This window comes from Eimeria acervulina, genomic scaffold (genome assembly GCF_000499425.1).
Source record: "Eimeria acervulina Houghton genomic scaffold, Eah_scaff162, whole genome shotgun sequence".
Lineage (NCBI taxonomy): Eukaryota > Apicomplexa > Conoidasida > Eucoccidiorida > Eimeriidae > Eimeria > Eimeria acervulina.
The window spans coordinates 1-13629 of record NW_013549061.1 but is presented as its reverse complement, the minus strand read 5'-3'; the positions used below and the strand labels follow the sequence as shown (position 1 = coordinate 13629).

Here is a 13629-nt window from a genome sequence, read left to right as displayed (position 1 = left end):
GTTTCAGAAGGGTTGAGCTATACCAAAGAATTATCATTTTGTGCAGAAAAGTCATTCAGCCGCGATTTTGCTGTTTGGGCCTTGGAAGAATAGAACAAGGGAGCGAAACCCAATGGAAAGTGGCTTCCCGCAGGTCTTTCGTCCAGGTCTTGTTGGCAATTTTGGCCGCACCGAGCTGGAAGCCGTCTTGGAGTATTGTGCTGAGTTTGTTGGTAGAGCAGAAACCTTAGTGGCTCTTCTGTTTGAGTATTGTCTACCGAAGCTGCGAAAAGCCTGGGGTGGGACGGGGGGCATGTGCCTCGTGGTGAAACCACCATTTTGCTTGGAGAAACGTCTCTGCTTCGGGCTGCAGAAGTATGTAGAGATAGCTCTGGTATAGGGGACCTCTCGGGTGCCTCTCTAGGTTCGCTGGAGCGTTCAATGACAGAAACTGGGATAACATCAACCGGGGAAACTTCGGCAATACTGTAATGAACTAGTTCGCCTGTGGCGGGAACTCTTGCAGAGGGCAAAGCGACTCTTGGACTGCTGCGGGATTCCTCTAGCTTATTACAGCAACCTGGTGGGCGATCGCCATCATGCATTCTACGCATGGTCCAAAAGTGCTGCATGCAGCAGTAGTTGGCAGAAATCGCCTTTAGCAGCAATGGCTGTGGCAGCCACATCAAGAGAGAGCGCCATCTCCAATGCGGGCAAGCATCATTAGCGGCAACCTCACTAGCCTGGGCAGTACAGGTACCTACGGAGGCATTCATCTTAAGGTGCGCTGTTCACGTTCTTCTACCCAGGTACTCGACTTTGTATTACCTCCGCAGTTCTATCGGGAAAATATCTTTTCCATGCCACTGCTCCTGCGCTGAGCCCCTACATAATAGAGGGTAAGTCAACTTTTCAGTAGCTAAACTCAACAATGGAACATACTCCCGCACCATTAGCACTCGCACTGCCAGCGTATATGTACTTCCTAGAATATTTAGGCTTCGCTGGCTAGAGGTCCTTCCTCGTTACAACAAAACAGATCAAGGCCACAAGCAAAAAAGAAGGCCTGCAGCCCGGTGTCCTTCCTGGCTTCCTGTTCGCTTCAGTGGCTTGGGCTCGCAGTAGCTGCGCACGTGCCCCCGATGGATGGAAAACTGGGGCTGAAAAACATCTACCGCCGGTACTCGCCTACGACCCGTTTTTTGTGCTTCCTAATAATTTATTTAGAAGTCAGGCACCTTGATTATGGGCGAAATGGCCAGGGAACAGAGACGGTGACCCACTGCCCGAACCCCCTAACTCCAGAACGGTCGAAGAGCGGCGCACTACGAGTTGCTCTCGAATCACGACGACCCGCAAAAAAAGTTGACCTCATGGTTTGCGCAAATTAATTTAGTTCTGATTATGAAGAGCTACATCGTGAAAATGTGTCAGGGGCGAGCGAGCCAGCTGTGTGCACAACTGCCGATCGCTCGTGCCGCTGCAACTTAGGTGTGCAGAACGACGTCGATTGAATTTGCTTTTGCAGATGCGCTTCTCACTCCACATCAACTTGGACTTTTCTCCAGAGTAGAGAGGACAGGAGCTGTTGCCATGTCACCTCGAGTGGGGCCTCACACATCGCCTGTAGACATGCACTGTGGGGCCAAAGCGCTTCTTAAAGGTAGCGCCACAGCAGGCTCGGCTTCGAAAGGTTCAGCTGCAGAGCCCCCTGATGTTGAGCAAGCTGTTGAATTGCTGCAGGAGACGACACGGCTAGTATCCAGTCTTGGTAGGTGCTCCTACGTTGGATTAGAGACAGATATCCACACACAGTAACACAGAACAACCACCTGATGAAGACATATCGGCACTTTTGTGATCTTACCAGGCTATACCATTCTTCTGCATCTGAATCAGGTACCTGTTTGGAGGCCAATGCCATTAACGTGGATGAGCCAATCCATATTCCCAAACCACCGAGCGGTGGGGGCACCAGCTACAGTAACCACCATGATGTGAAGTCGACAGCATTACACGAGCTTGAGCAATCTGCGGAAGCAGATTTGCGTGCCATGGAGGAGCGGGTAGCTGAGATTCAAGCTACAGTCAGTAACCTGAAGAACAAAATTTTGTTGAACAGCCAAACAATCGACCGCCTTGTAGGCTACCGCCTACTGAGGTAGAAAGAACAGCGCGGCAAACCTAACATGCAAGCCACCATCGGGTTGGATTTTTCCAACGAAAGAATTGTTGCCCATCGTCTTCTCTCTGTACTTCCTCTCAGAAGCGCCTGTTCACAGGAAAGACTTCAACGGCGAATGATGCCGGGTTGCGTGGACCGTCTCTTTCTCTTGTCGATTTTGTCAGCATCCGCCTCCTTTGTACCCTTCCCGCTTTCTTGATGAACAATGAGAGCACCCCATGGAGTTGCTTCCGTATAGGATTTGCCTTTTGCAGGCAAGGCTGTTTCGATTTTTGATGTCTATCTCTACATTAAAATTATGGTATATTCCATGGGGTCATGAGCGTTCAATCAAACAATTCAGTAGCGGTGTCCTGCAGAGAACACCCGCTTTGTACCGAGTAGCACTTATTTGCATATGCTGGTTTGGAGAAGTGCTATGCATCTCAACCTCTTTGGTCTCACACGGTACTTCAAGGTACGTTGGCAAGTCGTGGGAAACTGAATAATAGTAAACAAGCTCGGTGCCTAATATTCTCGTCCTATGGACACATTTTCAAAGGTAACATTGGTCTGAGGGGAGTAAAAGAGAGATGGCGTAGCAATTGCGGACCAGTTTTTGACAGTGAGCAATAAAAGTTAAGGGCGTAGGCAAGTGCAGCAGTGGAGCATATGGACACTGATTAGGTCCCCGTACAGCCCAGTGGCGGGTCGCTACAGCGCTCTCGCAAAAAGAAGGCGACCCTACAGGTGGACGTGCACAACGACCGGCCATAGAGCAGCTTTCCCTGCTTTTTCTACATGCCGGCGATGGAAGATTCACGTTCGCCATTGGCCCAGGACTGTCAAGGCTTTCGCCACCCGAGGGCAAACGGAAGTGGACCACGAACAAACGTAGCAGGTGCCGGCGCCTAACAATGCTGTTTGTGGATTTTTCTACATTCTGCATGGACCTACTACAATATCAACTGCTCACGAATTTTCTTAAACAATCGAGTCCCTATCCAGCAGCGATGGACAGGCACAACCGTGCAACAAGGGTCCTTTATTTTAGTCGAAGACACTCTGCAACCACAAAGCAATCAAAATACTTCTTATAGTAGTTCCGGAGGAAGCAGCTGAGTTGCACACCATTTTCTAGGTGTCCTGCTCACAGTGACCTATTGCAGCTACGCAGAGGAAGCGGGCTTTCAAGAGCTGCAAAACACCTTCCTGCAAATCCCGTTACCAGGCGAGTTGAGATGCAACTATGTCAAGCCTCTTTGATGCATGCAGCTACCTTGTAGATACTCCGTAATCGCCCACTCATTTACTTCAGTAGACAGCCTGTGTGCTTGTTGAAACAAAGGTGCCAAATTCAGGCAGAGCATGGTGAATCCGTATCCCTCTCCCGCAGGCCCCGCACGCACTCACTGGCGTGGCTAGCACACAAGGAATTGGGCAAGCGAGGGAAGAGCGAGTGCGCGTCAGAGGGGACACCCCGCACAGAAAGGAACGGAATAGGAAATAATGCAATAGAAGACGGGAAAGCGGCATCCGCGTGTGCGTTTTCTGCGTACGCATGAGTTCAGACTCCTTTTACTCCGTGCATCGGAATTTACTCATGAGTGCATTATGGTCGGCTGCCGATGCACAGCATGAAGGCTCACGGGAGGCGAAGAGATCCGCCTAGGGCCTAGCAACACCAAACACTAGGCAGGGTCGCCCGCCCGCCATAGATCAATGGAGCAACATAGACCATAGCAGGAGAACAGTAACCGCAGGATATCGCGCAGGTAGAAAATTTCGTTGCGGCAGATTCACATGACAGAGGCATTATACACGGCCAAGCTTTACCCTGCACTGTGCACGTGCATGCTTGTCGTTGCTGGCGCTGAACCAAGCAAGACGGGTAGATACTGCTGAGGAATTGCGTCATGCGGGCGATCCCCAGAACCCCATTTGGGATTTGGGAGCCTTGCTAGTTGACGATAGTACGATTGCTCCGTGTGAACTCGTTACGTAGCCACACCAGTGGCCCGTGTCGCATTGCCCCTCAGTTGTTCCTTCTCGCAATGGCACTGCTGCCCTTTCAATAAGAGAGTTTCTGAAGACCTAGGGGATTTCTCTTATTTGAGAAGGACTGTATTGCTAGTATGGCGAAATATCCCCTTTAAAAAGAAAAGCACAACTTGGACAAATGCATTGTCCTACACAAGACAACACAAGGCTCTTTCTGGTCCACGGCGAACGGGCATTAGCTGCTCCCTCTTGCCCGCCCCGTAAGGCGTACTCAGTCACCAAAACAAAGTCCCCTGAACAAGCAACTGAAGCCTCTCGTTGCTCAAAACATCTTGGCTAGGATTCTTGTACATTCTTAATGCATTCCCACCCTACTCTAACCTGCGCGTGGAAGCAAATGCAGGCGTAGTGGGCTGGATGCTAAGAATATTAGTCCAACATTGCTCTACAAAACGGTTTGGCAGTGTAGAACAGAAATGCCAAAGGACGTGTCGCCAGCGAATGCATTCTTATACTACAACGGCATGCAGCAGGATCAGTAGGCTTTAACAACTTTGATGCATTTTGTCAAGTGCACAGATGCAAGTACTGAAGGCAGCATGCAGTCCGTGCATTCAGTTTGTCCCCCTGGCTACGGTGGATCATGGCGTGGTCAGCATTAAGCCGTCTCGCCAAAAAAGCAGCAAACACCCTCCGAATCGTGGTCAGCAATGGCTTTTCTTGCAGAAGCATGCAGTTTCCAGATGGTCCCAGTGAATACTGCCTCAAAGGATGTTAAACTGATTGTGAAAATCTAATAAAACACCCGCGCAGATTTGTCCTGAGTGGATAGCCCACGAATCGTGGTTTGTGGGCCTTCGTCGGCATTACTGTAGAGATTGAGGATCCGTGAGGGCATATGTGTCTTCTGGGGGGGCTTCCTGCAAGCCAGCTTGACGCCCTACTAACCTGATTCATGGCTCTGTTCGTATCACAGTCGGCAAGGCAGCAAGGCACGCTATTGTTTACGGAGAAGACGAGAAACGTGTCCTTGCGCAACCGGAATGCACAATTGTCCACTGCGCACTAGACGACGGTATCCAGTGATGCTGAAACGTATAAGTCGCAGAGCCCACAATTTTTCTGATATTGTAGCAGCTCGGCAATTATGCTGTATTGTTTAACTATTGCAATGGTTGAGCTTGAAAAGAGCTACAAACTCGTGAGTATCTACGGAGTAGGAACAGTGCGGTGAAGAAAAAAAGTGGGGATGATTCAGGGCAGGAATATTTTGGGATTAAACTGCGTGACAGATGGAGTAAGATGGAGGCGCGTCAGAAACCATGTCGACGATACCGTTCGTATATCTGACTACGCCGCTTTAGTCTCTCACGCATCTTTTGTCGTCAAATGCCAACAGGCCCGCACAATTGTGTGCGTCCAAGGAGGCTGCTTGGTGGTGTCTCTAGTACTCGGCTTGTACATACTTTGTTCATACGTCTTGAGCAGAGAGACTTCATGGGCAGCAACGCGAACAAATCGAGGGGTGAGGCTGTCCTTGTACGATGCATCACCCAGGGAATTCCGAATGTCTGTGCGATTGTGCAGCGATAGTGTCCATTACTGAGTGGCCTTTTCTTCGCCGAAATGGATTGACTAGTCCTTCAGGGATACAATATCGTAGCAAGGAAATTTTTATGTCGTGAACAACACCTTCCCGTGTAGCTGCTGCAAACTTCGCCAGGTCTGGGGAAGCTGCTGCTGCAAGTTTCGGATGAACATAAGGAGGTACTCCCCGCCGATGGGCATTATCATCCATCCGTGATTTTTGAGCGCGAAGCATCGTTCATTGGGCACTTGCCTCTGTAGCTTGACTACTGCATTGTCGAGTACAGAACGTCTACAGGCGCAAACTGCTTTATGGCAGTAGGTAGGCAACGCACTGGCTTGCCTCTTCCGGGGATAGACTGGGATGCGCCAAAACTGGTTGGCGCTGTTAAATCGTAATTTGAGGGCTATTCCCCTTCCTGCACCTGACAACATGAGAGTTCGGGAGATTCGGAAGCCCTTGCTTTGACTTTGGTTTTTTCAGGGACTTCAAGCCGATGCACATGCGTCGGTCTTTCTTAACACAGGCTATCCCGTTGACGCAGTGCTTGAGGTGTACACATTGACTTTGTTTGCGTTTTCGTCTGCCTGTCTCTCAATTGCGAAAAAAAAATTTAGGGAACGTCTCGTGCCTCTGATCAAACGTTAGGGCGCCTGAGGAGTGAGTATTATTTGGTGCGTTTGCCGTCCTGCCCAAGGCAGGCACCATGTTATCTAATGCATCTGAGAGCTATTTCTTGGACTGTGTGGGCCTCTACTATTCCTTGCCTTTTAGTTGGATAAAAGACACACACACACCAGGCAATTCCTAAATCGCCACGGGAAAATGTATGCGTGTATCCGCCCTATGTGGCAGCGCCAAAAATAAAGCACAGATTTGAATAGTGTTATCGTAGACGCTGCCCAGGTTGCTTGGCGGGGAACAGGGAGCCCGGCTGAGCACCGGCAGTAACTCATCTGCCAGATAAGTGGATTATAACTTAGTGAGCTCTTACGAGATAGAATCTCTATATTGCGGTAAACGAACCACTTTCAGAGTCGAGCTGGCATAGCACGCACCCCCCTGTGCTTCCTGCCATCGGGCACGCCTGGTCGCCCACACTGCGTGAGTAAATAGCCAAGTAAACTTCAGCTCCTCGCGGTGGCACATCAGATGGCATCCCTATCCATTTTGAACAAGAACAAGCAACAACGTTTCCTTGTAAAAACCTTGGCAGAAACCGCTGTAACCTTTCGAGCCATCTGCGCCTCACATGTTGAGAGGGAAGCATGCATTTTTCACAGAGCGCTGTGCTTGTGCTTGTTGCGGCTGCTCCCAAGCTCTTGCATCTCCAGTTCCTTTGTTTTTCCCGTGCGCTAGCCAACGTCGAACAAGTGTGGCCTTCCTTATTGCAAGAGGAGGAGATGTTCCTGTTTCCAAGCATTACCAGCGTTTCCATTAAGGGAGTGGCCGCCTTCTGAGTTTCCGAACGCTTCTAGATTGGTATCGCATTGAGAAATCCAATTCTGACGAGCTTTTCACTTGGTTTGTTCTCAAAGCTGTCTGGCTTCTGATCCAGGCATTCGAAGCAGGCATTTTTCCTCTTATTGACGCCTTCAGCAATGCCAGTTGACCCCACTATTTCTTGCCTGCAATTATGTGTAGGTATCCATGGAGTTGCAAGCTTCTTCTCTCCAGTCCACGCCACTTCTATAAATCATTAGTTTGCCCTGAAGCATGTGTTCGCCGAGTGCTCGCACGTCCCAGTATAGCGCCAGGTCCACATTTTCCACCTGTGAAACTTTATTCGTTCTGGGCCAGCCTTCTAGGGCCCGCATGTGTGGTTTGACCAGTCTGCGTAGAACATGTAGCAACACTGCCATATTCCAAGTGTGCTGGGAAGAGCATACTGTCAGTGCTTATAGCCGGCTAGAATTATTGGGGCTCGCCAGTCCATCGTGGCGCCTCTGTTAACCGAATAGTGAGACTTTTCATAACGCCTTGTCAATACTTTTCGTTCGCTTAAGCTCTCCTGGGGTCCTAGCACCCACCGCAGTGGATGAGCTACAATAATGTGCTCTTCGAAGTGGAAGACCATATTATGGTAGCTTCTCCACTTCGACGCGGTCACCCACTGCGCAGCGAGGAGGACCACTTCCATAGTCTGACTGCTGGGGAAAATCTAGAGCCATTGTTTGCATACGACTAGTATTATTTTGCCAGGGCTTCAGGTAAGAAAGGTTACTAGCTATGCCAGGTATGGGTGTAGCTTGCAACCGACACCAGCGTTCGAACGAAGCACAAAATCGTTCCACTGGCAGTCCATCTGGGCGTCCGTCATCCCTGGGTTCTCAAGCAAGGCGCAAGCCGAGTGCATCAAATTATGGATCAAATTGCCTTGGCGGTAAGGCTAGCTATAGTCAAAGAAGCTGGAAATAGGCCCATCCACTGAGTAAGACCAAAAGCCAAGCCGTTAGTATTATGGCGGGGAAGGGCCGGCCTGACCAATCTGCGCTGCAGGAGAGACGAAAAGTTCCGAATTTAGAGCAAACAGGCTTACGCACTCTTTAAAGGGCAAGCGCGCCTGAGCTAACCTGATAATTGTAAAGGAAACTGGATTTATTTTACCCATATGGAGTACCAGTGGAGCGATTTCCTACTTCGCCCGGAACTGCCCTAAGTCTTTCCACACTTTTTTCCTTAGGCCCGTATTGTCACCTAATCAGTGGTGCGCACGAGGCCGCGCATACGTGGGATTAACTGATTGACTGTACAGCTCACAATTGTGTGGCGGTCCTAGGTGGAACGGAAGCCATCACATCGAGCCGCAAACGGCCTTGACGTTGCAGTCCAACCACTGCTGTTCGTAAACCTTTCGAAGAAGCAGAAGACTCTCCCTTCACCATCCGGATTTGTGGGCGCGGAACGACACCGCCCTAAAGCTGATGCGCAACAGGGTCGGCATGTGATGGGTTTCAGCACAGCACTCTACAACACCTAATCCAAAGAGATGCTATCCCAGAGGCAAGCATGAGCAATAGCCTTTCCCTGGGCACATTATTAATGTACCGAGTAATAATATCGTTTCTCGACTGTCAGCAGGGAGTACACATGCACGAGGAAATACGCGCACCGGCTTCACGCAGAATGGGTTTTAAGAATATCAGACGTTGGTCCTCTGGCTTGGGAAAAGCTTCATTCCGATTTGTGTGACGCATTGAGCACAACCATTGTCGCGCTAGTAGCTTTTTTGAGCGCTGGCAACCAGTATCGACCCTGCAGCCTTTCCGAATGCACAATGGCGGTCAATCGAAGCAACCAAGCCGTTTGGGTCTAAGACCATATGTGTAGCAAGACCCAATATATCTTTATCTTCCGATTCACCCTAAATAAAAAATTGAAAGCTTGCGGCCCTTTGCTCAGTTGTTTTGGCGTTGTGGCTCTTCTAAACATTCATCTTTGTGGCGAAGGCATGAAAAGCCTTTTGCATGCACACTGAGACCTGCATTATTTTGCTGTAGCCACGCATTCTAGAAATATACCAATGCACGGTTCTAGAGAGGCAGGAGAGGCCGCCAAAAGAATACAGCTATAACCTTGGATCCTTTTTCAATTAGACGCCCCCGAACAGTGTCTGGGGGGTGTTCTGCTGGGTTTTGCTCTATATCTAACATTCGCATTCACGTCGTTAAAGAAAGTGGCCGTCTTCTAATTTTCCCTTTCGTCCCGCCCCAGTTGGAAATACGCAATGGAGATGCGGATTGAGCATAGGCACACATTGAGCTCAGTCTCTGTAGAAGTGTTTATGTGAGAGGTTGCGAAAAGCACCGCATGGAGCTCTGGCCGACGACGTTTAGAAGTCTTCGTATAAGGCAACCTTTAGCTAGCGGTATCCAACAAAAGTGGCCGTCACCGGTTTGCCACACCGCTTCCGAAGGCCATCGTTCTTGGGTCTACCTCTATTAGTTTCAGGCGACCAGCGGGACTGTTGGGGGACAGCAAAGAAGCGGTGTGCGCCGAATAAGGCCCAGTCGGTTTCGTATATCGCCGCCTGTGATGGCGAGAGAACAAAGCTCATGTTGAATGTAGTGACTTTTCACGTGGCATATTTAATCCAGAAAAAACGCTGAGCACTTCTGAATTGCTTTCCTGCTTACATGTTGTTTCGTGGGTTTGGGCGAGAGTTCTATTACAGTCGTGGGGACAGCGCAAGCGAAGAAGCCAACATGGTTTTCACCAGCGGTTAAAGTGAGAATTCCTTGCGTCGGGCGCCTTTTGCGGCTGCTCGTTTCCTCTTGCTGCCAAGAAAATATTGGCCATTTCTATGTGATAGAATAGAGCTGGTAGAGTAAGCAAGGAGTCATTTGGCCCGTTAGACAGTTATGATGGTTCTTCTCATTGGCTAGGGGCTGGTAGGCAAGACACAGACACGGTGCTACTTGTAGTTCTTGCCTTGACTGAAAAAATGAAGTGCCTGGGAGGACGCGCGAAGGATTTTGCTGTCCCTGTAGGAGCGGTCAGCACTTCCAGTGCTGCAGTTGCTTCAAAGCCCACCGTCCGCTGCCTGGGCAACGGCTACGCTTAGAAAACATGCTCCTCCGCTTTACGTTTGTCATGAGAGAACTTGTTTGGGCTTGGCGGAAATACGTAAAGTGAGGTAGTCTGGCAAGACAGCTTACTGTAGGCAACAAGAGGAGAGCTGCTGACCTGGCCCCACACAAAGAGCCGAGCGAGAGGCTGGTGCTATAGGAGAGACCAGCCTCTTGGCTGCTTTTGACACTGCTCGCACTGTGGAATCAAATGTGGCTGGGGGGCTTGTGAAGCAGCGGAAAACGCTTGCGATACTGTACAGCAGGCAGTCGAAACGGCGGATGCTCCTTGTTCGATAGTTGAGCTCGCAGTGAGGACAGCACGATCTCTGTGGGCGATGCAGACAGCGCCTAGAGAGATGGGATAGCACATCCAGTAGTAGCCCCAGCCGGGAAGCTAGGTGTTCCGTTTAACTGCTGGTTGCTTATTTTTGACCCGCCGGTTAACTGGGTCTGTTTCTTTCTGTAGGCGCCGCCCGTTTGGTGAATTGAAGTGTATGCCATCCTGCATTAGGTGGCAGGGCTTGGTGTTTACTGGGAAACAACTGAGGAATTTGAAACGGTATTGCAGTGAAGAAAACTGAAGGGAGGGTAGAAACCTATGTTGCAATCGGCTGCCCTTGGCGTTGTAGACCCACCAAAAAAACCACACAATTTCCAAGCTACTGGGAGTAGGCTTAGTATGACGTTTGTCAGTTGTTAGTGTGTTGGCTTGAAAGTGGATTACGAAAAAGCTATTATCAGAACTTTTCGTTCTCCCACTCAATATCCGTAATATACGTGGAAAACACTATTATGGTAGTTGGTTCTATTAATTGTTTGAGCAACCAGACTGGGTCCCCAGGTGTGTGTATGGCATCTGGTGCTTTTACGTCCATACAGGGACTCCCCTAGTGGCGCAAAACCCTAGGTGGGCGAAGAGAATGCCTGGGTTCAAGTGTGAATTTATGCGTCACAACCTTGTTGGTGGTAAGATGAAGAGTGCTTGAAGACTGCATGAAGTCTCGTTTGTAATAGAACCCCGTAGAATAACAGAGCCGAATTCGACACGAATTTGTCGCCAGTGGGGTGCGCAAGTTTGTGTCGCCCGCAGAATGTCAGAGATTAAGCCCCCAAAAGGATGGGGCTCTCACGCCATGATCTGTTGGGCAATATTGGGCTAATTGGCGTCTTGAGTTCCCTGGGCTCCTGGTGAGGTAGGCAAGCTTTGGGTTCCCGGAGGAAAAGGGAGGCCGCTGTCTGTTGAATTGACAGTCATCCTCTAGCAGTAGCGTTTGGGCGCGGAAAATCTCTGAATATCAAAGTAACGGGATTGGCTTTCGCGTGCTTTTGCGAAGACATAGAAGAATTGCGAACCGCTGTTGAAGCCGCTAATGAAGAAAAGTGGGCGGTGGTCAAGGTTTAAAATCTTCGATTTCCCGTTTTCAGTAAAGCGCGATGAGCAGTGTTCGTGGAGTTGTTGTGGATCAGGCACAGAGAAAATCTGTGTATAATGCAGTGATGAAGCAATATCGTACTTGCGCCCATGAGCAGGAAAATCTAGAAGCAGATCGAACTCTGCTCCACAGAGTCCCGCAAACCGGCGTGAAAGAAACCCTGGACAGAAGGGATGTGAGTTCTGAGTAGGACACGTTCTGGTGGTGGAACAACAAAAAGGGTGCATCACCAGAGCGTTAGTCTGGGTTTCGCCTTGCTGCCCGCGTTGCTTTCTGGAGCAAGTACAGTTGCATTTGGCTACATCATCAGCGTCCTGATTTTTAATTCTTTGCTCGATGTAGAGAATCTCCTAAGTAAAGTGACAGGCCATCACGACAAAAAGCATGGTCTTTTATTTGCCCGTTTGAGTTGGTTTTGCAAATCATGTAACCTAGCCGAGTGGTAGTGGAAGAGGTGAAGCCCCGACAACGGTGATATGCTGCTCTGGGAATAGAAAAGTTCTGTGGATTCGCCGAAACCAACATAAGAATGACAAGTGCAATTTCCCCAGGAGGGGGGTGGGATAATAGTTTCTTCGCGCATCGCTCAGGCTGCGTATTTGCACTACTTGGTAATCACACAGGAAATGCGCATTCCTTCTCGATGCAAATTGTTTAATTCTGGCGGTGTTTAGAGGAGTCAAGGTTTTTGCCCTTTGGCGGTTTGCAGCCGATGCCAAAAAGCTTTTGTGTACCATGGGGGCTCGCAGTGCTGTTCTGACAAAGCACACCGAAGGCACGGGTGCTGAGTTCATTCCAGAAAATATTGATCTATTGTCAAAACCTGTTTATAGACTGACGTAATGTGAGCGTGATCAAGGCTGCTGCGCAGGGGCCGAAGTTCTTCTCTTGATTAAATAGCAGCACAAGAATAGTATATTCGTGTTATCCCCTGATGCAAGGCTACGGCCAATTGAAAAAGTAACATAGATGCATCGCCTGTATATATCCAATCAACTGATGGAAAAGCTTGTGGCGCATACGAGCTGATTTCAGTAGCACCCTACACTGTGTGGCACAATACGGTATGGCCCGAAAAGTCTCAAAAGCCAATTCGTCAATATTCTGTCTCGAGAAATTCGAATTGTGTTCGGACAACGTTGCGGCGCCGTGCTGTATGAGATATTTCACTGCTTTACCCGCGCACAGGGAGAAAACCTCTCTGTTGTTCGTAAGGTTTTTCCAAATAATTGCGACCCTACTACTACTTCTACTACTAATAGGGAGCCCTCAAAATTCATGGCAATTTTACAATTGCTTTTGTTTCAGAAATTTTTGCTGGCTTGGCGAGTCAAATACATTCGGCGATTAAAGAATGAGGCCTAAAATTCACTACGCCTACACACGACATTCTGCAATTTTGCTTTTCGAATGCCCTATAGTAAGAAACGGCTGATGGTTAAGAACGTTTCTTTGCCAACGCCCTTTTGAGCTTTGGGAAAAAATTTCACCTAACCGACCAGGAGCTTTCCGAATAGTATGGGGGTAGTCATAAAAACGCGCTATTTTTGAATAATTGTCTGTTGTTGGTAAAGCGTTCTTTCCCTTTTGTTGTACCTCGAATATATCGCTACGGACCCATGCACATGAGATTATTAACACAGCTTATTCTACACCTGCGAAGTTTGGCATTTATCTGGCATCGGGCTTATAGCCAAAAAGCTAGAGTAATCCAGCCCGCTGCGCGGCTCAACAAATATTTGTACTAGCGGTATAGACGGGATATGTTTTTTTCTTCTTTCTAGCATGCCTATGATTGTTTAACGGTGATAAAATGGCTTTTCGGGATAATTGTATTCATCAGTATATATTATGTTAGGATAAAAGCGTCTAGTATTTTACGCATTACTGGCA

The 13629-nt window shown here is 49.0% G+C and overlaps 1 protein-coding gene across 1 annotated transcript; it reads left to right on the top strand.

Annotated features, from left to right (window-relative positions):
* Positions 1-1233: 1233 nt before the first annotated feature.
* On the top strand, positions 1234-2144 carry EAH_00022230 (hypothetical protein, conserved; the record flags this gene model as incomplete). The annotated part of the gene is made up of 3 exons (XM_013393314.1): positions 1234-1253; positions 1548-1750; positions 1879-2144. 3 exons carry the CDS (start codon positions 1234-1236, stop codon positions 2142-2144), a joined length of 489 nt encoding a protein of 162 aa, XP_013248768.1.
* Positions 2145-13629: the final 11485 nt, after the last annotated feature.